This window comes from Mesoplodon densirostris, chromosome 1 (assembly GCF_025265405.1).
Source record: "Mesoplodon densirostris isolate mMesDen1 chromosome 1, mMesDen1 primary haplotype, whole genome shotgun sequence".
Classification (NCBI taxonomy): Eukaryota; Metazoa; Chordata; class Mammalia; order Artiodactyla; family Ziphiidae; genus Mesoplodon; species Mesoplodon densirostris.
The window spans coordinates 102,970,607-102,995,831 of NC_082661.1; the positions used below are offsets into that span (position 1 = coordinate 102,970,607).

The 25,225-nt window shown below is 40.6% G+C and overlaps 1 protein-coding gene and 1 long non-coding RNA gene across 4 annotated transcripts; one reads left to right on the top strand and one right to left on the bottom strand.

Annotated features, from left to right (window-relative positions):
- Positions 1 to 1,616: 1,616 nt before the first annotated feature.
- On the bottom strand, positions 1,617 to 6,588 carry LOC132494876 (uncharacterized). 3 transcript variants are annotated; one of them, XR_009533175.1, is made up of 3 exons: positions 6,171 to 6,588; positions 4,616 to 4,801; positions 1,617 to 1,817 (listed from the first exon to the last, which is right to left on the bottom strand). It is a non-coding gene; the product is annotated as an uncharacterized LOC132494876 (long non-coding RNA). The 3 variants fall into 3 exon arrangements; XR_009533173.1 differs by having other exon boundaries at positions 6,148 to 6,588; XR_009533174.1 differs by lacking the exon at positions 6,171 to 6,588 and adding an exon at positions 5,790 to 6,026.
- RAB33B (RAB33B, member RAS oncogene family) lies at positions 6,341 to 25,225 on the top strand. Its single transcript, XM_060106250.1, has 2 exons — positions 6,341 to 7,001; positions 22,424 to 25,225. The coding sequence occupies exons 1-2, from the start codon at positions 6,753 to 6,755 to the stop codon at positions 22,862 to 22,864; spliced, it is 690 nt and encodes a 229-aa protein (XP_059962233.1). The 5' UTR covers positions 6,341 to 6,752; the 3' UTR covers positions 22,865 to 25,225.

A 25,225-nucleotide genomic window follows, 5' to 3' on the forward strand; every position in this document is an offset into this window, starting at 1 on the left:
CTCCAAGTTTTCCCACACCGCCATCTTGACTCATTCTCCCACCAATTTTCTAGTGTCTAATTTGCTGTTAAGCTTCTACAGTGATTTTTAAAATTTTCAGATGCTGTATTTTTCATCTCCAGAAGTTGTATTTCATTCATTTACATATCTTCCATTTTTATCATAATGTTCACATTTACTTGTCAGCCCTTTTTAAACGTCCTATTGCTAATTCTGTGATCTCTGTCATCTCTGGTCTGTTAACTGATTTTTCTCCCAGTTATGGATCAAATTTTTCTGAAGTTTCACATATCTAGTAATTTTTTATTGTATATTGGTCATTGTGACATTATATTGCTGACTGTCTTGATTTTGTGTGTGTGTGTTTAAGTATTGAGTCTTGTTTTGGCAGGAAGTTAAGTTATTGTGGATCAGCTTTATCATTTCAAGGCTTGTTTTTAAATGTTGCTAGGTTAAACCTAGAGTAGCTTTTAATCTAGGGCTAGGGTAGCCCTATTACTAAAGGCATAAGCCTTCAGGTGTCTCTACTGAATTCCTCAGATGTTCAATGAGGTCTTTACTCCAGCTGGTAACTCTGAAGTTGTTCAGTCCATTATGAGCTCTGGGGATTTTTCAATTTAAAGCTCCCAGGTAATTGTTCTTTCCTTGGTACTTGATCTTTGCTTGGCCTTGTGGAGTATTACTCTACACATGCTCAGATTAGCAGTCAGCCAAAGACTCAAGATTTCTGTAAATCTTCTTGGAGTAAATTCCTTCTTCTCTGGTATTCTGTCAAGCAAATTCCACAAATTGCATCTTTTTGCTAACCACCATACCCTTAGTGACATGTACAGGGCCTACCTGTTATGTGGTAGGTGCTCAATAAAATATTTTTATGAATACATGGACTTATACATAGTATTCGCTCATATTTAAAATTCCCTTTGTATCTGAATATATCTCCTTTTAAATTTCTAACATCATCTCTCCTGTTTAAAAATCTTTGCTTTTTTTTTTTTTTTCTTTTTTTCTTTTTGCGGTATGCGGGCCTCTCACTGTTGTGGCCTCTCCCGTTGCGGAGCACAGGCTCCGGATGCGCAGGCCCAGCGGCCATGGCTCACGGGCCCAGCCGCTCCGCGGCATATGGGATCCTCCCAGACCGGGGCACGAACCCGTATCCCCTGCATCGGCAGGCGGACTCTCAACCACTGCGCCACCAGGGAGGCCCAATCTTTGCTATTTTTATTTTGCCATATTTTATTGATCATTTCAAACAACCAGCTCTTTCCTTTTTTGATCTGTATTTCTGGATTCTAATTCATTGCTTTATTAATTATTTTACCTGCTTTTCCTTAAAACTTTGTGTTTTTCTCATTTAAGGTAAGAGGCAATATAGTGTAGTGGTTAAAAGATTGGCTTTGATTATTGACTTTATCACTTATTAGCTGAATAAACTTCAGAAAGACACTTAACCTCTCTGAGCTTTGGTTCTTTATCTGTAAAAGAGGGAGAATATTACTTGCTTCATGGGTATATTGTGAAGATTAAATGAGTAAATTTTTTCAGAACACAACATTGTCTGACATAAGTGATAGGTAGACCATTTGGTATATTTTTATTCATTCTATATTGGTTAATATTAAAATATTGATCTGTGATTTTCCTTTATATATTACTTCAGCTGAATCCTTATGTTTCAATTTTATTGTTCTCATTGTCATTAAATTCTAAATACTTTGTAAATCAGCAACTGTGATTTTCTCCTTGAATGAGAATTATATAAGATATTTTCCTCTTAGCTTCCATGTACAGTAGATGGATTTTCTTTCATCCTTTTCCTTAAAAAAAAAAAAGATTATGTTTTCATTGCTCTGGTATCAGAGAGTATAACTTAAATTGAGATTCTTCTGTGCATTTATTTTAAAAATAAATTTTTATAAACATGCACATTAAAAAAGTACCTTCTCTACCTGCAAGTTAGAAAGTTTAATATTTAAATCTCCTACTTTAGATCCTCTTCAAAATTACTGTCTGTAGCCTGCCTTTGATATGTCAAATACTGGGAATGCTATATAATCAAATCTAAAGGTGAGGAGGGAGAAGGAGAAAGAGAATGAGAAAGGAAACCACAGAGGCCACTGTGACTGCACTTTGCACATATATCAAATATTTGTAAGAAAGGAAACCACAGAGGCCACTGTGACTGCACTTTGCACATATATCAAATATTTGTAAGTCTTGCTTACTAATAATTTGAGTTTATTATCTAGAATGCCACTACCAGAGGCACACTCATCTTTACTGTCCACTACAAGGCCTTCCCTCCTAGCTCCTAGTCTGCCTCCACACTTGAACACATCTAGAATTTTTGAAGTTTCTCCCCTGCCCCAATCACTAGCACAGTGCTATATACAGAATACATAGTTAACTTTCATAAATCCTCAATGACCCTACTTATGAAGATATGACTTGAAGAATTCTGAAACTCAGTAAACTTACCTATAAAATGTTGATGGTAATTTGCTGTTTAGGTACTAAAATTAAAGTCCTTGTTATTTATAATGTAGTATCTCTCATAAGATATTTGGGGTTACCATTAACCAGTGATATGGTAACCTGGTGGAGGCCAACAAGACCAAAGCTGTTCTTCTCTGGGGAACTCGAGTTCTGTCTTTAAGGGAGAGATGATTCCTGCTGTCAAATGGGATGGACAGGAAACCAGAATTGTCAGAAGAGCCCTTTTATAGGCCAGTGATTCTCAATGAAAGGGGGGAGGGGACATAATTTTACCCCCCAGGGGCATTTGGCATGTTTAGAGATGGTTTGGGTTGTTACAACTAGGGATGGAGTACTGCTGGCAGGTTGTGGGTAGAAGCCAAGTATGCTACTAAATATCTTACAATGCACAGCACAGCTGCTGCCCACAACAAAGAATTACGTGTCTGGCTTACAAAAAAAGACAAATACTGTATGATATCACTTATATGTGGAATCTAAAAATTAATACAAATGAATGTATATCCAAAACAGAAAGAGACTCACAGATATAGAAAACAAACCTGTGGATACCAAAAGGGAGAGGGAGAAATTAGAGGTATGGATTAACAAACTACTGTGTATAAAATAGATAAGCAAGAGGGATATACTATATAGCACAGGGAATTATAGCCATCACCTTGTAATAACCTATAATGGAGTTCAATCTGCAAAAATACTGAATCACTATGCTATACACCTGCAACTAACATAATAATGTAAATCAACAATACTTAAATTAAAAAAAAAGAATTATCTGGCTCAAAATGTTAGTAGTGCCAAGGTTGAGAAACGCTTATATAGGCAAGCAAGTGAACTCTCTTGTCCTCTGTGCTCAGGCCAGAACTTAAAGAGTGAAGTTGTCTAGGAGCTAGTCCTTGGTAAGACCAGTTAAAAAATGGCCTTTGCTACAGGGAGGTGGCATCGCTGTAGTAAACAAAAGTTGAACATGAGTAGTTATATTTTGTACATAAGATTACCCTTATTTTTTTTTTTTTTTCTTTTTGCGGTATGCGGGCCTCTCACTGTCGTGGCCTCTCCCGTTGCGGAGCACAGGCTCCGGATGCGCAGGCCCAGCGGCCATGGCTCACGGGCCCAGCCGCTCCGCGGCATATGGGATCCTCCCAGATCGGGGCACGAACCCGTATCCCCTGCATCGGCAGGCGGACTCTCAACCACTGCGCCACCAGGGAGGCCCAGATTACCCTTATTTTATGTTTTTAATATCCATTCAGTTTTTTCTATTAGAAAAATACTTTTAAATACCCATCTTACCCTAAACTATGTATAATATTCCAGTTGTACTGCTAAAGGATCCAAATTCAGTCTCTCCTCAGCTTTGAAGTAAAGTATTAAGGAAAGAAAGGGTTAACATGCTTATACTTTGAGGCCAAGCAGTAGTGGCAGCAAGCAGTGAAAAACTCCAAGAACAAAGTGAATTCTCAGAAAACAGGGCTGTATAATCTGTCCACTCTTCCCAACAGTAGACTCTCCTTCAAGCATCAAACCTGGAGGTTCTGGAGTTATTCAATTAAGAAGAGTGACATACACTTTAGTCACATATGTAGCCTCTCAAACTGCAGATTGAAAATATAAAACTCTTCATAACAATGTCAAGTGTCTACAATGATTTTTCCAACTAAGTGGTGCTGAACTGTGTATAACTGGCAAAGGGTTCAAATTGACAATGCTTACACAAGAAATTTCTCACTCATTTATTCATCATTTGCTGAGTAACAATGAGCTCTCAGTCAGTAGTCAAGAGTTGACAATCTAGTTGGAAGGCACAGCACATAACCATGAAACTTAAACAGCAAACACAGTATTCCAAAGCCCAATGAGCAATACCCCAAAAAGCGTATTAGATTTAGAATAAATCAAGAACATTCTGAGCTGAAGTAAGCAGGAAAAGCTTCACAGAGATGAGACTTTTGAGCTAGGATGTGAAATATGAAAAGGATCGGATAAATAGACAAGAAAAAGAATTTCTAATGCAATTTAGCACGAGCTAAACCAAAAAAGCCAGAATACAACAAAGAGAGAGCAAGGGTCTTGGGATGCAGAGACATTGATGCTTTTATTCACCATCCTTAGAAATTACCTGATTATCCAGCTTGAAATGCTTCAACTGCTTTTTGTTATTAAATCTTCAGATGCTATCCTTTAAATGGGATAGGTAGAATAGGTCAGATGAATATATTCCAAGGACCTCTAATAGCTTCTGGGATGATTACTCTTCACGGAAATAATGTCACAGGTAAACAATGAGGATTTTCCAGGCCATGTTCTGGTTTTGTAACAGGAAACTGAATAAATATAATTGGCAAACACATTCAACCAGCTGTCTAAACTTTTGCCCCCTGGCTAACATAAGTTGGTATATCAGTAACTGTACAAAGTTTTTCTATCGCAGTGGAAATTACTGTATATTAAAGACTTTTGCAAATTCCTGGCAACTCGGCATGCTCAGGTTCTACCACAAATTCTCTCTGACCACATTTTCATTTTATCTATTGAAATAAGCAGCTTAGGGGCTTCCCTCAGGGCACAGTGGTTAAGAATCTGCCTGCCAATGCAGGGGACACAGGTTCGAGCCCTGGTCCGGGAAGATCCCACATGCCGCAGAGCAACTAAGCCCGTGCGCCACAGCTACTGAGCCTGCGCTCTAGAGCCCGGGAGCCACAACTACTGAGCCCACATGCCACAACTACTGAAACCCGCGCGCCTAAAGCCCGTGCTCTGCAACAGGAGAAGCCATCGCAATGAGAAGCCCGCGTACGGCAACGAAGACCCAACAACGAAGACCCAATGCAGCCAAAAATAAATAAATAAATAAATAAATTTAAGAAATAAGCAGTCTATCTCCTTCCCTAGTACTTTCAGTGCTCTACTGTTGCCCTCATTCTATTTAAGGCATGCCTGTCCTCCTCTTCACAGTCCCTGAATTTCCAAACGGCATAACTATGTGCTCAAACAGAAAAAACAAAACACCCCCAAACCCCAGTCTTGGCATTGCAAAACACCACTTCTCACAAAAAGCGATATGATTGCACATTTTGGACCTTTTCTATGACTTAATGTATGGTACGTTTTCCTCAGAAGAGTCTCAGTGATCCAGAGACTCTTCTTTAATGCTGGGTAGTCTCGCCTATTACCATTTTCCTCGGATATATGGATCTAGAGAACTTCTGTGTGCGCTCTGTAATATTTAATGGCTCCGCTACCGTCACCCAGGCACGAAGACACAACTAGGGCACAGTGGGTTTTACTCTCACCAGAGAGGCCGTCTAGTACCAGCTCCCGGGTTCAACGCCGCCGAAGGGTCCACCTGCTCTACCTCTTGGGCCGGTGCCCCGCGCCTAACGAAAGCCTCCGCGCGGAGGCGGCGGGCGGCCTCCAACTCCCGCCTGCTCACTGACAGCCATGCTCCTGCCAAGACTCAAGCTCCGCGCGGCCCGGCGCTCGCTTCTAACGGCTTCCCGCGCCCGGCGGGCCTCCGGCGGAGCCTCGCACCCCCCAGCCCTCCACCTCCCCAGCCCCTGTCACTGTCCCAACGCCCGCGGTCCCGAGAGCCCGGAGGAGGCAGGGAGAGCAGCCCGCCCACAGCTGCAAGCCAAGGGAACCCGCCTCCACCTCCAGCTCCGGGGAAGCCCCACCGATACGTCGGTGAGAGCGCCGAACGTGACGCCGAAGCTTCCGGAGACCTTACACGTCTTCAGCAGGCACACGCCCCCGCCGAAACGGCTCTTCGGCCCTCTCGCGAGAGAGTGCCTGGTGGCACCTCCTTCCCTTCAGCAGTCTTTCTCTCCCCGCCCCCAGAGTGCTCGCGCGGCTTCCTCCGGGGGGCGGGAACCTTGGACGTGGCGGGGCCGGGCCAGCCAGGGTGCCGGGCTTGGGGCGCTCTGCTCGGCCTCTCGGCAGCTGGCCTTCCGCGCCACCGTCAAGCCCCCGACAGGCCCCGTCCCTTCCCAGGTAGACGGCGCAGGCCTGAGTGACGCCGGGGTAGCGCCGCGGGCCGGGCGGTAGGGTCGGCGAGGCTGGTCTGGGGGGACGCCACACCTGCGCGGGGCGGGGTGGGACGGGAAGGTGCGCACGCGCGCTGGCGGCCCGGAGGGCGGTGGCTCCCGGGACGTTGAGCTACGGAGCCCGCGGACTGGGCGAGCTCGCTGACGGTGGCGTAATCTCCCAGCCTCTCTGCGTCTCCTTTCCTCCGCCTCGGTTTGGGGCGGGGCAGGAGAATGGCTTCGGAGATGGAGTCGTCGCTCGAGGCGAGCTTCTCATCCAGCGGTGCGATGTCAGGGGCCTCAGGGTTTCTGCCTCCGGCTCGCTCCCGCATCTTCAAGATCATCGTGATTGGCGACTCCAATGTGGGCAAGACGTGCCTGACCTACCGCTTCTGCGCCGGCCGCTTCCCCGACCGCACCGAGGCTACTATCGGGGTGGATTTCCGAGAACGAGCGGTGGAGATTGATGGGGAGCGTATCAAGGTGAGCGGATCGTGAGTGGATGGCAGACTGTCAAGGAGGAAGGTTGTCCCAGGGATGACAAGGGTCCCAACCGCTCCGTGGGTTAATTGCTGGCCCGGTGCGGGGCGTGCGCTCCATCTTTTCAAACGCTGGTGTGGAGATGGGAGTTGGGGATTGAAAGGATTTGTATATAGCAAACTTCTAAGGCAGTGCTTCTCCAACTTTGATGTGCATGAGATTTGCCTGGGGATTTTTTTTAAGTAAATACAAATTCTAATTCGGTCATGTCTCAGGTGATGCAGATGCAGCTAGTCTGTGGACCATACATTGAGTAGCCAGAGTGTAGGGTGTATCCACTGACTCATGGGCTGTGTCTCACGTGCTGGGAGTTAGTGAAGTAAGACCGAAGGAAAGACAGTGACATTTCTCAAGCGTGGGAATTTCATTTAGGAAATACTATTTGTTAAACATTCATTTTAGCACTGCCCTAGGTACTGTGGAAGTAAAGCCCCTTTGCCTTTGAGGAAGTACTTAGATCTTTTGCATACAGCTTTGTTACAGTAGTTTTGGTATGACACTGAGTTGTTGAGAAGAATCTTTTCCTGCAGAAACATTCTGTAATTTGTACTTGGTTCCTACTTGGGTTGCCAGAGCACATTCTCAGTGCCACCCGCTTTCAAGTCTTCTTCTTATTGGTTCCCGAGACTGGAGACACAGTAACAATGGAGAAGCTGGTAAGCCCAAGACCAAGCCTGGGGTTCTGAGGGGTTGCAATGGGGACATTGGAGAATAAGGATCAGTGACAGGGCTGAGGCCTCCTGATGATGTAATCCTTAGACACACTTCTTGAGTCTGAGCCACCACTAACCCCTCAGCTACCTGCTGATACCGTCGCTTAAAACACGTGGGCCCGAGGACCTGCTCTGCCTTCCTTATACTGCATTTATTTTTTCACTTTAAATTAGGATGTTCATCTTTACCTTAGTCCCCCATGGGGAAAAAATAGCCTCACTTCATTCCCATCCTCACATCCTTGAGGCACAAACAATTTATTTTTTAGTTGCCTAACCACTGCCTCACCTTCCCACCCCCAAAGGGGTTTTACTGCTAATGATAGTAAAGGAGAAATAGAGTTGAAAAGACATCAGTCTTCTGTAGGCCCTTTTGCTTTTTAATCTTCACTTTAATTTTTCATTGTCCCATTCAAGCTGTGAGTGCTGGTCCTTTGGGTGCACCGTGTTAGTGAGTTAAGAAAGATTTGTATACATTGCAAAGAAAGAGTAGAATAAGAGGCTCTTTTCCATCAGAATTAAGTTAGGCCAAGGAACCTTTCAGGGAGGAAAGTAGTGGGACTTCTTTCTGAGGTTTGAGAGGGAGTTTGTTTGTTAGAAGAAGGAGTTCTGAGAAAAAGTGCATGGGCTTTGGCGCCCAACTGACCTGGCTCAAATCCGAACCTATGAAAGGGCTGTGTGTCCTTAGTAGATGATCAGCTTTGCCCAAAACTGTCCCAATTTTAAAACTGAAGTCCCACATTCCCAAGAACCCCCTCAGTCTCAGGCAAACTGGGGTGGTTGGTTACTCCAGTCGTTAGGCAGTTTCCTTAATCTTTTGGAGACTATTTTCTCATCTGAAAAATTGGGATAATAGTACCACATCAGGCTAATACGAGGGATAGATGAGAACATATATAAGGCACCTGGCTCCATAGTTGGTAATCTTAAGAAGATTCTTCCTCCCTGGTGGTTTAACATCACTTTTTCTCTTTGGCACCATCAATTCTGCAGCTGCACAACCAGAGAGTGAAACAGAGATAGAGTAGGGCATAGGCACACAGCTGAAGGGAAGAGAAATTCCCCTCACATGGAAGCAGGATAATAACAAAATAGAGGGGATGGAGGCAGGGGAGGAGTTGGGGTTCAGTGGCCCTTTATCTGCCTCCGGGTTGCCATTTATACTTTAAGATCACAGATGAATCAGGTGCAAATTTAAGAGATACTTACAGCATATTAAATATAAAATATGTCCAGTGCGTAACATCGAAGGCTTGGCTACTGGGATTAGTGCTGGCAGTGATAAGTAAACCAGAACCACAGATGTGATGAAGCTGGGAGCACAGAATTTATCCTTCTGGTTGAGAGGAGCAAGGAGAAAACATTTTTCTCTGGGATTGTTCTTCCTGAGCTTTAGCTTAACCTGATACGTTGATAGGGTCCCTTAGTTGATATCCTAGTTGATAGGGACACTGAGTTTCTTTCTTTCTTTCTTCCTTTTCTTTTCTTTTCTTTTCTTTCTCCCTTCCCTCCCCTCCCCTCCCCTCCCCGCTTACGGGGTTCCCTGACCAGGGGTTGAACCCGGGCCACAGCAGTGAAAGCACCGAGTCCTTCCTAACCACTGGACCGCCAGGGAACGCCCTCTTTTTATTCTTCCTAAGGCCTTATCCATTGACTTGTATCTCCAACTGTAAGACTTGAGAGAGATTTTTATTGAGGTTGAAAAGATTACAGAAATGTTCAGAGATTTCTGTAGTAGAAAAAGACATGGCTATTTTGGAAAAAATTTTTAAGGTTTTTTTTGGTGTCTTAAAAAAGAAAAAAACAAACCCTGAAGTGATATAGAAGAGCTTTATTCCATGTGTTGCTGCTACTTCTTTTTTGTTAACCTATAATATATCTTAAGTGCTGCTGAAATGTTCATATTATTTCTTTGGAAAATTATAAGCTTAACCTGAAATGACATTTCTTCTAATTTTTCATCTTAAAGTGAAAGCCGGAAAGCTCTATGTTACTTTACTAATAAAATGATATTCTAGACATTATTTTTATTTGTTTGATAAAAGTGAGATATTGTGTTAAATGTTTTGTGGCCTGGAAATTTTTCAGAGAGCATGTCTTACAGCAGTGCTATTTCAGAATCACTTAAAATGTTTTACGAAATGTAATTAACTCTATATTCATTAGTCTGTCCTGAGTACTATATATGTATAATTGAAAGAGTAAAATCTTGTTTGTAGAATTTTGGAAGTTAAATAAAAAATTATAAAATTAATTCCTGAAATAAAAATACATTTGATTTTTAAATTGAGACTCTAATCCTTATGCTCCTTCCTTGTATGTGTATCCTCATAGCCATACTCCTTTAGTATCAGCGTGTGACGATGGCAGACACCAACAGAATCATTAAAGCCTAGTGTTGGATTTAATCTCTTTTTCAACTAGGGATCATCAGTTCCTATTTGAACTTTGAGATAGCTTACTTATTATTTGTAGTGATATGAAACTTTCCCATGTTAATATTAACTAAAGGAAAACAACCAGGACTTCTTGCCCCATTGGTCAGTCAAACATTTAATGAGATTGTTGGAAAGAAGACATTTTGTTAGGCAAAAAGAATTATGATTCAGTGCAGGAATCAGCAAACCATGCTTGAGGGCTAAATACGGTCTGCTGCCTGTTTTTTTAATTTGTTTTTGTTAGTTTTTTTAAGTTGAAATATGGTTGACGTACAATATTATGTTAGTTTCAGGTGTACTACATAGTGATTTGATATTTGCATACATTATGAAATGATCACCACAATAAGTCCAGTAACCATCTATGCACCGCTGCCTGTTTTTATATGGCCTGCAAGCTAAGAATGATTTTTACATTAAAAAAATATTTTTATTTATTTGGCTGCAGCAGGTCTTAGTTGCAGCACGTGGGATCTTCTAGTTGCGGCATGCGGGAGGAGCTTTTAGTTGCGGCCTCAGAACTCTTAGTTGTGGCATTCGGGATCTAGTTCCCTGACCAGGGATCGAACCCAGGCCCCCTGCATTGGGAGCACGGAGTCTTAGCCACTGGACCACCAGGGAAGTCCCAATATTTACATTTTTTAAATGGTAGGGGGGAAAAAATCGAAGGAATAAGATTTCATGACAAGTGAAAATTTTATGAAACTTAAATTTCAGTGTCCCTAAATAAAGTTGTATTGAAACACAGCTAGGCTCATTTGTTTACATATTGTGCTTGCTTTTGCACAACAATGGCAGAGTTGAGCAGTGGTTGTGATAGAGACTGTTAGGCCTGCAAAGCCTAAGATACACAGAAAAAGTTTGCTGACTCTGATATACTTCGTAGATGATTTGCTGTCCTAGATAGGGTTAAGATTTATATACCTAAAAAGATGACTAGCAGAACCAGGCAGTAGGTGAGTGCCAAGTTATCGGTTTGAATGTTGGTGGAAGGATCGTTCTCACTTGGAGATTTTGATGGGGAACGTCAGCAGGATGCTCCTGCAGGATTAAAGGTTCCCGTGAGAAAGTGGCAAGTGAGAAGACTGCGAAGGTTTTGGTAGCAACGTTTCTGAAGAGTTTGGAAAACAGGATGTAGCTTGATTTTGTATGTGTGGCAAAAAGTCCAAGTGTTCTAGGAAGATAAATGTGGCAGCGATTGAGGATGAATCCTGAGAGAGACTCGATCTGCCCCGTGACCTGTTTTTACTATCTACATCCTCTCCTTTAGAAGTCTCTTGACTTCGCCTGTCACTTCTATGAGGATAACTTCCAAATCTTTGTTTGGCCCAGACCTCTCTCCTCATCTGTCATTCTGCGTTTCCTATTGTTTTGTAGACATGGCTATTTGGATAATCCCTCCCTCCCCTCAAAATTCCGACGTGAGTTCATCGTCCCTGTCAAATCTGCCTCTCCTGGGCTTCCCTGGTGGCGCAGTAGTTGGAAGTCCACCTGCTGATGCAGGGGACACGGGTTCGTGCCCCGGTCCGGGAAGATCCCACATGCCGCAGAGCGGCTGGGCCCGTGAGCCATGGCCGCTGAGCCTGTGCGTCCGGAGCCTGTGCTCCGCAACGGGAGAGGCCACAACAGTGGGAGGCCCGCGTACTGCAAAAAAAAAAAAAAAAAAAAAAAAAAACTGCCTCTCCTGTTTCTCCTCGACGTGACCTAGGTGGTCCTGATGTTACCCTCATCCCAGAGGCCTCGCCTCTCTCCTTTGCTCCCTAAATCCACTTAGTTTTCTACCTGGATGATTTCTCTCATTCACCCTTCCTTCGGAATCCTAGTTCATCTTTTCTAGGCTCTGCTCTGTTGCAGCAGCTCAACTTCACCCAACCCCAATCCTCAGTCTGTTTTGAACATTGTTGCCAAAATGCCAGCTGAGTGTATCACTTTGGGGAGAGTAATCTCCCCTGCCTCAGATGCTCTGAGTAATTCTCCATTATTTTGTAAAGTTCCAACTTTTTAAATTAACACAAGGCCTGCCTTCTCTTGCTCCAGACTTCTTTTCTAACTTAACATTTTTTCCCCATTAATTTCCTTCAAGTAGCCAATTATTTCCTGATCCCTATGTTTTCCTCTTATATTTCCCACTATTTGCCTGGAATATCCCCCCTTCCCATATTTCACCACATGTAATTCTTCCTTATTCAACTCAGTGTGTCTGTATTTGGAATCTCCCTGCCTCTCATTCTCAATTCTATTTCTTCCTTCTATCAGCTTCCTTTAGCACCTTACCTGCACCTTTAAACTCTCTCTCTTTCCTCATTGTGCTACATATGCATCCACCTCTTTTTTTTGTTTGTTTGTTTTGTTTTTGCTGTACGAGGGCCTCTCACTGTCGTGGCCTCTCCCGTTGTGGAGCACAGGCTCCGGACGCGCAGGCTCAGCGGCCATAGCTCACGGGCCCAGCCGCTCCTTGGCATGTGGGATCTTCCCGGACCGGGGCACAAACCCGTGCCCCCTGCATCGGCAGGCGGACTCTCAACCACCGCGCCACCAGGGAAGCCCCATCCACCTCTTTTATTAGGTCTTACGCAGCCTTGCTCAGGACAGGGCGCGTGTCTGATAACCCCGTAGACGTCTTCCAGTGTCTGGCTCAGTTTCTAAACTATGCAGGACTTGGATAAGTGCTGCCTACTTGGTGGCAGCAGATCAGTTGGTAGGCTGCTCTGGAAATCCAACTCGGCGTGATAAGGGAAGCTAATGAAAGAAAGAGGCGGTAAGAGAGGCATTTTGATGATAAAGCCAAAAGGCTTCAGTAACTGGCTTTTGGTGATGAGAAGGAAGAGGACTCAGATGGCTGAGGGTGTGGGTCTGGTTGACTGGAGGTAGGTATGCCTTTAGTGGAGGTGAGAAGTACAATATAGAATACTGAATTTTGAGAGGCTCCGTAAAAAGTTTTTTCATAGTCATTTCTTTGTTGAGATGGTGGTATACTCAAATGGAAATGTCACATTCGCAGCTAGAAGTGTGGAATTGGAGGAGATAATCATGAATATGAAGTTGAAGCTGGAGAGCATAGATAGATGAGAACAAAATGCCCGATTTAGTTAATATGCATAGGGAGTGGAGCTTTGTTTCATAGCGTGATGAAGATGATATGCAATGAATGCTGAAGCCAAATATAAATCAGATTATTTACGCTTCTCCATTGTTCTGTCTTGATCTTTATTAAAAGTAATCTAATGTTTATAAGTCAAAGCATATTTTATAAGACATCATCTCATACCTTACCTTACTAGAATTAAATTGATAATTCATCTTAAAACGTGGTGATGGTGGTTAGGGAGATACCAAATTGGTCCTCTTGATTTGATTTGCATTGGAATTCAGAGAATGAGAGTATTAACAGTTGGGGTACCCTAAAAAGAATCTTAATTTGTGACTCCTTAGCTCAGAAAACTTTAGGATATTTGGGTCTAGTCTGACAGAGATTCTGTATTGCAGTGGTTTGGTGAGGCCTGTATGGTACAAGCAATGTACATTTTCACAGACCCAAGCCATTCTACTACCTGAAGGATCCCTGGAACCAGGCCGGAGTCCCATTCTTCTTCCAGCCTGATTTCAGAAGCCTGTGATTCTTGTACCTCGTCTTTGAAGGTGGCAACATTGGTGTGTGTACTCAGGTGGTGAGATGTGATAGAATTATTTACTTTCCAGGAATCTTTAATCAGTAATCAAGATCTTTTGCTTTAGAGTCTGTGTCAGGACTCTGTACTCAAAGTAACAAAGCAAAATGAAATTTTTTTGTTTCACATAACTGGAAACCCAGAAGTGAAGTTCTCTTTCTGCCAGTCCCAACACCAGTCCTGAAATGGAGACTCCGTGGTTCTGACTGGGGACTGTGACACATGCCCATCCCTAAACTGTGGTGGTGATGTGGAGGTGGCGGTGCTGGAATGTACAACCCAGGGCTCCCAGCTCTTGCTTCCTTTCTCTCCCTGCTTACTCTCTTCCTATCCCTTTCATTAGGCTATAATTAAATTCTTCCTTTCAAGTATTCCTTTCAAATAGTCACACAAAATTGGTTACTTCTCTTTGTTAGGGAAGCTAAAAACCCCTAAAATTTAAAATAAATTTAAAAATTTGCCATTTGGATCTATACATCAGATGTACATATTTCTACTCTGTATACCCAAAGCAGAAAGAGTTCTCTTGAAATGTTACTTACACTCCTTATGATGTTGATTTACATCATCAAGTTGTTAATAGAAGCTTTTATGTAATTACCAGATGATCTTTTATATAGGCTGCTTAGAAGCAAAAAATAATAAAAACGTGTTCTTTGAAAGAACAGGGGAGGAGGAAATTTGATAGTTGATCAAACAAAGAAAGGTCATCTGGGCTAATACTTTATCCTTTTCAGTCAAGCAGAAAAAGCATTAAATCAATTTAGCCAGGTCATTTCTCATTTTGGTCAAAAAACTACTAAAAAGAGCTTTCATGAACAGTAAGAATCTGCTCTTTCGGACTTCCCTGGTGGTGCAGTGGTTAAGAATCTGCCTGCCAATGCAGGGGACACGGGTTCGATCCCTGGTCTGGGAAGATCCCACATGCCGTGGACTAACTAAGCCCCCGAGCCACACCTACTGAGACTGTGTGCCACAACTACTGAAGCCCGCACGCCTAGAGCCCGTGCTCCGCAACAAGAGAAGTCGCCGCCGCAGTGAGAAGCCTGCACACTGCAACGAAGAGTAGCCGCCGCTCACCGCAACTAGAGAAAGCTTGCGCACAGCAACGAAGACCCAATGCAGCCAAAAATAAATAAATAAATTTATTTTTTTTTAAAAAGAAAATAAGAGGAAAACCTACAGAATGGGAGCAAATATTTACAAATCATATACCTGACAAGGGTCTATTGTCCAGAATCTATATGTGTACGTGCACACGCACACACACGCACTTTATCAATAATAAAAAGACAAATAATTAAAACTGGGCAAAGCATTGAATAGACATTTAAAAAAAAAAGAATCTGCCCATAGTATTTAGCAATTAGGTTGTCATTTTTGTTGGAACTTGATATTGGAATTTAAAGTAGAGATTCATGAAATATTATTAACGTATATTTTATGTTATCTTTATAATGTTTAAAATGGGAGTAATATCTTGTAGAAGCACCTATGAGCCATTTTCTTTCTTAAGATATTAAGTTTAAATTGGGAAAAATTGCTTTGAAAATATTTCCTAACTTAACATTTCCTGGGACAAAAGCATGTCACTTCCTTAGGTTCCAGAGTGTCGTTTTTCTTTTTAAGCATTGTGAACCACTCCACTCATAGCTAAAGCTCAAGATTTTTCTAGGTTATCGTGAGGTTTGTTCCCCACTGGGTATCTATATGTGTCTCTCTCTTTCAGTCAAAGTTTTCTCTAGCCTTCTGTGGCTGACAGTTTTTATTAGTTGTCCTGTCCTTTGCCGGGTCTCTCACTGCTCCTTCCGAAGCCTGCTTGCCCTCACCTCAGTGTCCTGTGCAGACCTGAAAGGCAGCAGGCAGCATAACAGTGTGTCTGTGTCCTATGCCTTCACTGGTTCTAGCAGTTTGGTGAGTGAAATTTTGAAGCTTCCTTTTAGATGCACTCGGCCCTCCATATCCATGGGGAGATATTTGAGGAAAAAAAATTCCGGAAAGTTCCAGAAAGCAAACCTTGAATTTGCCCATTGCTGGCAAGTATTTACATAGCATTTACTTTGCATTAGGTATTATAAGTAATTTAGAGATGACTTAGAGTATACGGATGTGTGTAGGTTAAATGCCAGCACTACACCATTTTATGTAAAGGACTTGAGCATCCGTGGATTTTGGTATTTGGGGGGTGCTGGAACCAATCCCCCATGGATACTGAGAGACAGCTGTACTTCTTTGTAAGTGCCTCACTTAACATAGTATTTTCTTTTATGGTTCTCCAATAAAGTGTGCAGAGTTATTATTTACGACTTCTTGTTTCCTGGAAGTCTTGATATGATTAGAATGTTTTGAGCAGGACTGATGGGAAGAGGGGTATCATTGAGTCAATCCTAGCCTAAAACAAGCAAGTGGTTTTCTTAGGGATAAACATCCTAATCATCACCACTTACATTTATTGAGGACTTCTACGGTTCTTTGAGGCAGGTCTAAATTCTGCATAATTTTTTTTTTAAACTTTAGTTTGTTAAAACAAATAGAACAAATGTATGTTTGTTGTGGAAAACAGAAAAGTAGAAATAAAGGGGGAAATTGCCTTAAAGACAACCATTGTTAATGTTTTGGTATATTTCCTTTTTGTGTGCTTTTTATTATTATTTTAACTTAAAAATATACTCTGCTTAAAACATAAATCATTCTTCATTGATGAAATGATTTTTTAAAATTAATTTTTATTGGCGTATGGTTGATTTACAATGTTGTGTTAGTTTCTGCTGTACAGCAAAGTGAATCTATTATACATGTATCCACTCTTTTTTAGATTCTACTCCCATATAGGTCATTCCAGAGCACTGAGTAGAGTTCCCTGTGCTATACAGTAGGTTCTTATTAGTTATATTTTATATATAGTAGTGTGTCTGTTTCAGTCCATATCTCCCAATTTATCCCTCCCCCCTGCCCCCCACTTTCCTCCTTAGTAACCAAAGTTTGTTTTCTATAATACATCTGTCATCTGTGACTCTATTTCTGTTTTGTATATAGGTTCATTTTGTATCCATCGATGAAATGATTTTTGAATACCTGAGCTGCAAGAATGTTACTAAAAGGGAAAAGATCAGTTCCAATTTCTTTGGACAGCTTTTATGTAGGTCATCCAAATTATTCCCAAAATCTCCTTCTGAATGTTAAAGATACAGTTTGAAGTGGGTTTTGTTTTTTCATTCTAAAAAACTGAGATATTTAAGATTTGAAAATACACAATTCAGTGTTTTTTAGTATATTCACAAGCCTGTGTAACATCATCACTGTCTAACTCCAGAACGTTTCATCACCCCAGAAAGAAACCCTATACCCATGATCAATCACTCCCCATTCCTCCAGTTCCCTCAGACCCTGGCAACCACTAATCTACTTACTGTCTTGAGGGACTTTCCTTATAGTGGACATTTCATATACATGGAATCTTACAATGTATGGCCTTTTGTGTCTTGGCTTCTTTCGCTCAGTATAATGTTTTCAAGATTCATCCATGTTGTAGCATGTGTCAGTACTTCGTTCCTTATTATGGCTGAATAATGTTCCATTATATGGACATACATTTTATTTATCCATTCATAAGTTGGTGGATATTTGGGTTGTTTCCACCTTTTAACTATTACGAATAATGCTTCCATGAACATTTGTGTGCAAGTTTTTGTGTGAACATATCTTTTCGGTTCTCTTGGATATACACCTAGGAGTGGAATTGCTGGGTCATATGGCAACTGTCTCTCTCCCTCTCTTTTTTTTCCCTGATTTGTTGAAGTGAAATTCAAATAGCATCAAAGTAACTATTTTAAAGTGAGCCATTCAGTGCATTCATAACGTTGTACAACCACCACCTTTATCTAGTTTCAAAATATTGCCATCACTCCAAGTAAGATCCCTCACACATTAAAGTTTCTCCCCATTCCCCAGCCTCTGGCAACTACCAGTCTATATTCTGTCTTTATGGGTTTGTCTATTTTGGATATTTCATATAAGTGGAACCATAGAAATGTGACCTTTTGTATCTGGTTTCTTCTCAGCACATTTTGGAGGCTCATCCATGTTGTAGCATGTGTCAGTACTTCATTCTCTTTTTTTTTTTAAGGTCTTTATTGAATTTGTTACAATATTGCTTCTGTTTTACGTTTTTTGGTTTTTTGGTCACGAGGCATGTGGGATCTTAGCTCCCCAACCAGGGATCAAACCCACACCCCCTGCATTGGAAGGCGAAGTCTCAGCCACTGGACCGCCAGGGAAGTCCCTTCATTCCTTTTTATGGCTAAATAAAATTCTGTTTAACTTTCTGAGGAACTGCCAAACTTTTCCAAAGTGGCTGCACTTACATCCCCGTCAGCAACGTATGAGAGTTCCACTTTTCCACATTTCTGCAAACACTTGTTATCCATTTGCATTTGTTTGATGGCTAATGATGTTGAGCAGCTTTTCATGTACTTACTGAACATTTGTATATTTTCTTTGGAGAAACATCTATTCACATCCTTTGCCGATTTTTTAATTGGGTTATGTGTCTTTTTATTATTGAGTTGTAAGAGGTCTTAAATATTTTGAATACTAGACCCCTAACACATGTATTATTTACAGATATTTTCTCCCATTCTTTGAGTTGTCTTTTCACTTTCATGATAATGTCCTTTGAAGCACAAACATTTTTAATTTAGATGAAGTCTAGTTTATCTATTTTTTTGTTGTTGTTGGTTCTGCTTTAGGTGTCATAGCTAAGAAACCGTTGCCTAATCCAAGGTCACAAATATTTACCCCTATGTTTTCTTCTAAGATTGTTATGGTTTTAAATTTAGATCTTTCATCCATTTTGAATAAATTTTTGTATGTGGTGTGAGGTAGGGGGTCCAACTTCATTTTTTGCATATTGTCCCAGCACCATTCATTGAAATGTCTGTGCTTTCCCTCACTGAATTGTCCTGGCACTCTTGTAGAAAATCAGTTGACCATAGATAATATGGATTTATTTCTGGACTCTAAGTTCTGTTCCACTGATCTGTATTTCTAATCTTACGCTGATAGTACACAGTGTAGCTTTGTAATAAATTCTGACATCTATAGCTTGAAACAGCTTTAGTTGAATGCTGTTTTTATTCTTAACATGTTAATTGGGATTAAAAAAAAGTATTTTTCTTAAAAAGGAAAGTTGTATTTTTAAAAAATTATAATTTACTTTATTAGTTCTTTGCATAGTTAGTGTAGCTAGTCTATGAATGCTTATTTTATAGGGTCTGAAACTAAATTTTACTTTTACTGTTGAGGAAGCAAAGGCCTAGTGGTGTAAGTAACCTACGGGTGGATACACAGTAGGTATTTAATAAATTTTTGTTGATTTAAATAATTTAGTCTTAGATGTTATCAGTTCTTAGTTTGCTGACAACTGTTTGCTTCTACCTCTGATTTATATGATACTGAGTCTTTATGGCCCATCTGTCAACTGTGTTGCTTACATCACAAAGTGGGTATTTTTTAACAAAGTACTTTGTGAAGTGGTCTCTAGGAGCGCATCAAGGCAGAACCTGTACTTTCCTGAGTAAATGTGACTGTAAGCGGTAAAGGTTTTAAACAGTGTACATAGCAAATAATTTTAGGATAGCACTCAGCTACATGTAAGAGAAATTCAACTATGGTGATTTAACCGTGTAAGGTTTTATTTTTCTCATGTAATAAGGAGACCGGGGCAGCAGTCTGTATGATAGTACGCTGTCAGCTGTATTCTATTTATGCTAGACTTCTGCTCTGTCATTCTTGTGTGTGGCTTTCTTCTTCATGCTTATAAAATGGCTGCTGAGCCTCCCAGCATGATATTCCATTCCAGGCAGAACGGGTGTGGCGAGAGAAGTGCAAAAGGCATGTGCCAAATGCTGTCATTTTTTTAAAAAATCACAAATCAGTTTATTTTTCTAGAGACCCCCACTGAAAAAACTATTTACAAATTATTAGCCAGAACTGTGTCACTTGTCCTCCTAGTTCCTAGGGAGCCTGAGAAATCAAGTTCCTACGGGCATATCTTGTTTTACTACACTTGCAGATGGTGCATTTTTTACAAATTGAAGTTTTGTGGCAACGCTGACTTGTCAGATGATGGTGAGCATTCTTTAGCAATAAATCATTTTTAAATTAAGGTGTGTACTCTGTTTTTTTTAGATAAATACCATTACACACTTAATAAACTACCATATAGTGTAAACATAACTTTTATATGCAGTGGGAAACCAAAAAATTCATGTGACTCAATTTATTGTGATATTTGCTTTATTTCAATGGTCTGGAACCAAACCTGCAATATCTCCAGGATATGCCTGTATAGTATTTTATATTTCCACCTGGAACAAAGTTAGATTTATGTTAATTTGGAAGAAAGGGAGAATATTTCAAAGATGGAGAAATTTGGACTAAAAAGAGCTACCACCAAAAAAGATGAAAAAAATTAGAACTGCTAAAAACTAAGGTAGCATGAGAGAGTGGTGATCAATATCTCCATCTCTAATCACAGTTTTAAATATATTTATTCATTCATTACATCTTAATTGAGCACGTACCATATGCCGCCGTGTTCTCAGTGCTTCCTGTCTTACATCCTACTTATTCTGGGTGTCATCTACAGTCTCCCCTCAATTTCCCTCTCCTTCGGTATTGCTCTAGAGAAATCACCAGTTTAGGCTATCTAAGCAAATCTGCCTCTAGTCTTTTCCATTGTGACCAGTACCCTCATCATTTAACTTTTTTTAGGAACCAAACAAAGGCAGGATAAATTCAGTGTTTTAAGCGAATCATAACACATGACTTGTATTTAGCTTTATTTATTTACCTATTAATAAATTAACTTATTTATTTATTTATTTTTGGCTGCGTTGGGTCTTCGTTGTTGCACGCGGGCTTTCTCTAGTTGCGGCGAGTGCGGGCTACTCTTCGTTGCGGTGCACGGGCTTCTCATTGCGGTGGCTTCTCTCGTTGCAGAGCACGAGCTCTAGGCACGCGGGCTTCAGTAGTTGTGGCTCCTGGGCGCTAGAGTTCAGGCTCAGTAGTTGTGGCACACGGGCTTAGTTGCTCCGCGGCATGTGGAATCTTCCCGGACAGGGGCTGGAACCCGTGTCCCCTGCATTGGCAGGTGGATTCATTTTTTTTTTTTTTTTTTTGCGGTACGCAGGCCTCTCACTGTTGTGGCCTCTCTCGTTGTGGAGCACAGGCTCCAGACGCACAGGCTCAGCGGCCATGGCTCACGGGTCCAGCCGCTCCTTGGCATGTGGGATCTTCCTGGACCGGGGCACGAACCCATGTCCCCTGCATCGGCAGGCGGACTCTCAACCACTGCGCCACCAGGGAAGTCCGGCAGGTGGATTCTTAACCACTTCGCCACCAGGGAAGTCCTGTATTTAGTTTCAGATATCATTTTCCCCAACTCCCCCATATTTCCATTAGGAGATATTGGAATATTTTTATTGGTAGAGATGTTTAGGATAGATAAGTGATTTCATATATATTTTTTTCAAAGGGGCCTGGATTTTATGGGATGTGTATATAGATAGATAGATAGATAGATAGATAGATAGATAGATAGATAGATAGATAGATTTGGGGGCTAGATCTCATGACTTTTCACATCTATCCTAAGTCTACTATTTTATTTTATTTTATTTTTTTTTTTTTTTTTTTTTTTTTTTTGCGGTATGCGGGCCTCTCACTGTTGTGGCCTCCCCCGTTGCGGAGCACAGGCTCCGGACGCACAGGCTCCGGACGCGCAGGCTCAGCGGCCATGGCTCACGGGCCCAGCCGCTCCGCGGCATATGGGATCCTCCCAGACCGGGGCACGAACCCGTATCCCCTGCATCGGCAGGCGGACTCTCAACCACTTGCGCCACCAGGGAGACCCTAAGTCTACTATTTTAAATTAGATGAGTGAAATGTAGGGAAGGGCATATTGTAACCAAATTTGCAGGAATTAGATACTTTACATGTTTGTTAAAACCTGGTATCTGGGCTTCCCTGGTGGCACAGTGGTTGAGCGTCCACCTGCCGATGCAGGGGACACGGGTTTGTGCCCCGGTCCGGGAAGATCCCATATGCCACGGAGCGGCTAGGCCCGTGAGCCATGACCGCTGAGCCTGCGCGTCTGGAGCCTGTGCTCCTCAATGGGAGAGGCCACAACAGTGAGAGGCCCGTGTACCGGAAAAAAAAACAAAAAAAACAAAAAACCTGGTATCTGTTTCTCTTAGCGTTTTAAAATCAATTTTTGAGGTATAATTTTTCTAAACAAACTTGATTTACTGAAATTAAAGTGCTAAATTGAAGTCTTTGTTCTGACACTTGCATTAATGGTGAGGTAACTAGACTAGTATCATGACATTTGGATCACTTAAATAACACTGAAAAGGCATCATGGAAGGGAGCAAAGTAATATAAGTGAAGAAGTAGGAAAGACCATGCAAAGGTGGTTAAAATTTTCTGTATGTATAATTGGAATGCAACTTTCAGTTTTCCTCTTTTTTTCCCCCCACTTTCAGATCCAGTTATGGGACACAGCAGGACAAGAACGATTCAGAAAGAGCATGGTCCAGCACTACTACAGAAATGTACATGCTGTTGTCTTCGTGTATGATATGACCAACATGGCGAGTTTTCATAGCCTGCCATCTTGGATAGAAGAATGCAAACAGCATTTGCTAGCCAACGATATACCACGGATTCTTGTTGGAAATAAATGTGACTTGAGGAGTGCCATTCAGGTACCCACAGACTTGGCACAAAAATTTGCTGACACGCACAGTATGCCTTTGTTTGAAACCTCTGCTAAAAACCCCAATGATAATGACCATGTGGAAGCTATATTTATGACCTTGGCTCATAAGCTGAAGAGTCATAAACCGTTAATGCTTAGTCAACCCCCTGATAACGGAATTACCCTGAAGCCTGAACCAAAGCCTGCAGTGACGTGCTGGTGCTAAATCACAGTCTTTATTGTACAATCTAATTTTGACTAAAGGAATACTTTTGAAGTATGACAGTGATAAGTCATAGAATTTAATCTCAAATATAATGGAGCATCCTGACACTTTACTGTTTATCATTGTCATGCTTATTTTTGTATTTTGTATCTACTTCATCAAGTTTGTCACTGCGACAACACAAGGAAAAAGTTAGTTTTCAGAGGTTGAAGTGAAGCAGAGTTAGGAAGAATCAGAACATCTTTCCATTGAGAGCCCCATGAGGAGGCTTCAAATAAGAGTATGATGGGACTTTAAGAGTCAGTGATTGTTTAATACTAATTCCCGGGATTGAAAAAATATATTAAGGGTTTAGTATACTTACTCGTATGTGCTTTGAATGGGAAGTGTTCTTAATAGGATAAAAACTGGTATTTGCCTCTCCCTAGAGTTCTTTCTTTGTATTATTAATGTACTTAAATGCATTATTATTGGTACATTTTAGAGCCAAGACTTTAGTTCCAGTGGAAGGAGAGAGCCTGGAATGTTTTCTGGTTCTCAGTCCATAAAGAATGACCTTTCCAACAGTTGTAGATGCTTGATATTTCAAATCACTATCAATCAGGTCTACAAAAAAAAAAATCATTGTTATTTTTAAAAGAGTAATTTGAATTGTTTTCTTACTAAATTCTACACAATATGCAAAAGTAAATCAGATAGTAAGGTGCTTTATACTTTATTTTGATACCTTTAAACATTGAAAAACTAATTGAAAGATTTGAGGAGGTGTAATTTGGGGGAAAATAGCTAAACATGGTTCCTGGCTAGACCTATTCCTGGCTTTTTGTCAAGCTGTGTGTCAGACATAGTATCTCTTGCTCTCGCCCAGCCCCCAATCAATTTAATGCCTAAAGGCTGAATAAGCAAATCATCTTCCATTTGGATTGTAACTCTGAGGGCATACCTGTAATTGCTATGAGTCTACATTTTATTTCTGTAATAGTACATTACAGTACTTCTGTTGTTTAAATCTTTAAATTTTTATGGTCACAACAAACTACTCCTCCTCAGTATAAAAAGTAAATTAGATATTGAAAAATATCTAGTCTATCCCTTGGTGGTAGAAAGAATATTTCAAAAAGTTTTTTTACCCTAACTACTTTTATTTTGAATTTAAGACTTTGCACATAGGAAATAGTAAGCTTGCATGTGAAGCTATTACATGAATGGAATGTAAGCCATGAACTTTATCTGAAGTGTGCACATTTACTAATTCTGAAAGATTGCTGAACTTAATAATTTTAGAGGAAATTAAGCCAAAAGATGATTATACTTAAAATATTTTCAGAATGTGGGAAACCAATTAAATATGTGATGTAAACTAGTTTAGGATTTTTTTGTTTAATCATGATGGTGGTCCTAACTGGTTAATTTACTTATGAAAACAAGATAATTCTATTAAATGAACTAATGGAAAGTAATAATTACAGGAAATAATTATTCTGTTTTAAACATTAGAGCTTAAGGAAAAACAAATTGGCTTTGTTTGCTTTTAAGAAGATTAATCCATTTTTCTTATCATGGTAGAATTAAAAATGGTTTGACTTTGTCTAAATTAGTGTTGATTTTCACCCATTTTTATAGTAAAACAGTGACAGCTGTTATAATTGTCATGGGCGTAACAGTTTTTTAAAGAAGGGAATCTGTTTATTGCTTATCAAAACATTTTCTAAAGTGGGGGAAGAAAGTTTACAGACTTTCCAAGCACATTTTCTTTTTAAGTGCTGTTATTACTCATATTTTTAAAAAGGTAATTTAACTTTATTTCTTTTTGTAAGAAGTTAGTAGTAAGTATCCTTTAAAGTTCTGTAAAAGGACTTATTTTTTCACTTTAATATTTATTAATTTTAAAATATTTGTATCCCATTTGTAGTGATTTATTGTTTTAATTTTTACTACATATGTTTTTATGTTTAAAAAGAACATACTTATCAGTTGAATGGGGTAAAGCTTTTAGATATTTTCCAAAATATTTATAAAACACGGACTATTGAGAAATCACTTACAAAATGGCGGCTATCAGACAACTAATTATTAATTTTTAAAGCACAAATCACACATTTTGTAACTCCTGTATGAATTTATTTTAACTGTGACCTTTAGTTGAAAACCTCAGATATGTTTTGGAAAAGTCATAATTTGAGAACACCAAAGGAAACTAATCCAGATTCTAATGAAGTTAGCTATTAATGACAATGCTTTATTGACAGTATATTGCTAATACATTTCCTCATGAAATCTAAACTAGAGTTAAATAATTTTGTTATGGAATAGCGTCACTGTAACTTTGCCCTCGTGAAGTTCAATAAACCAGCTTTGGCA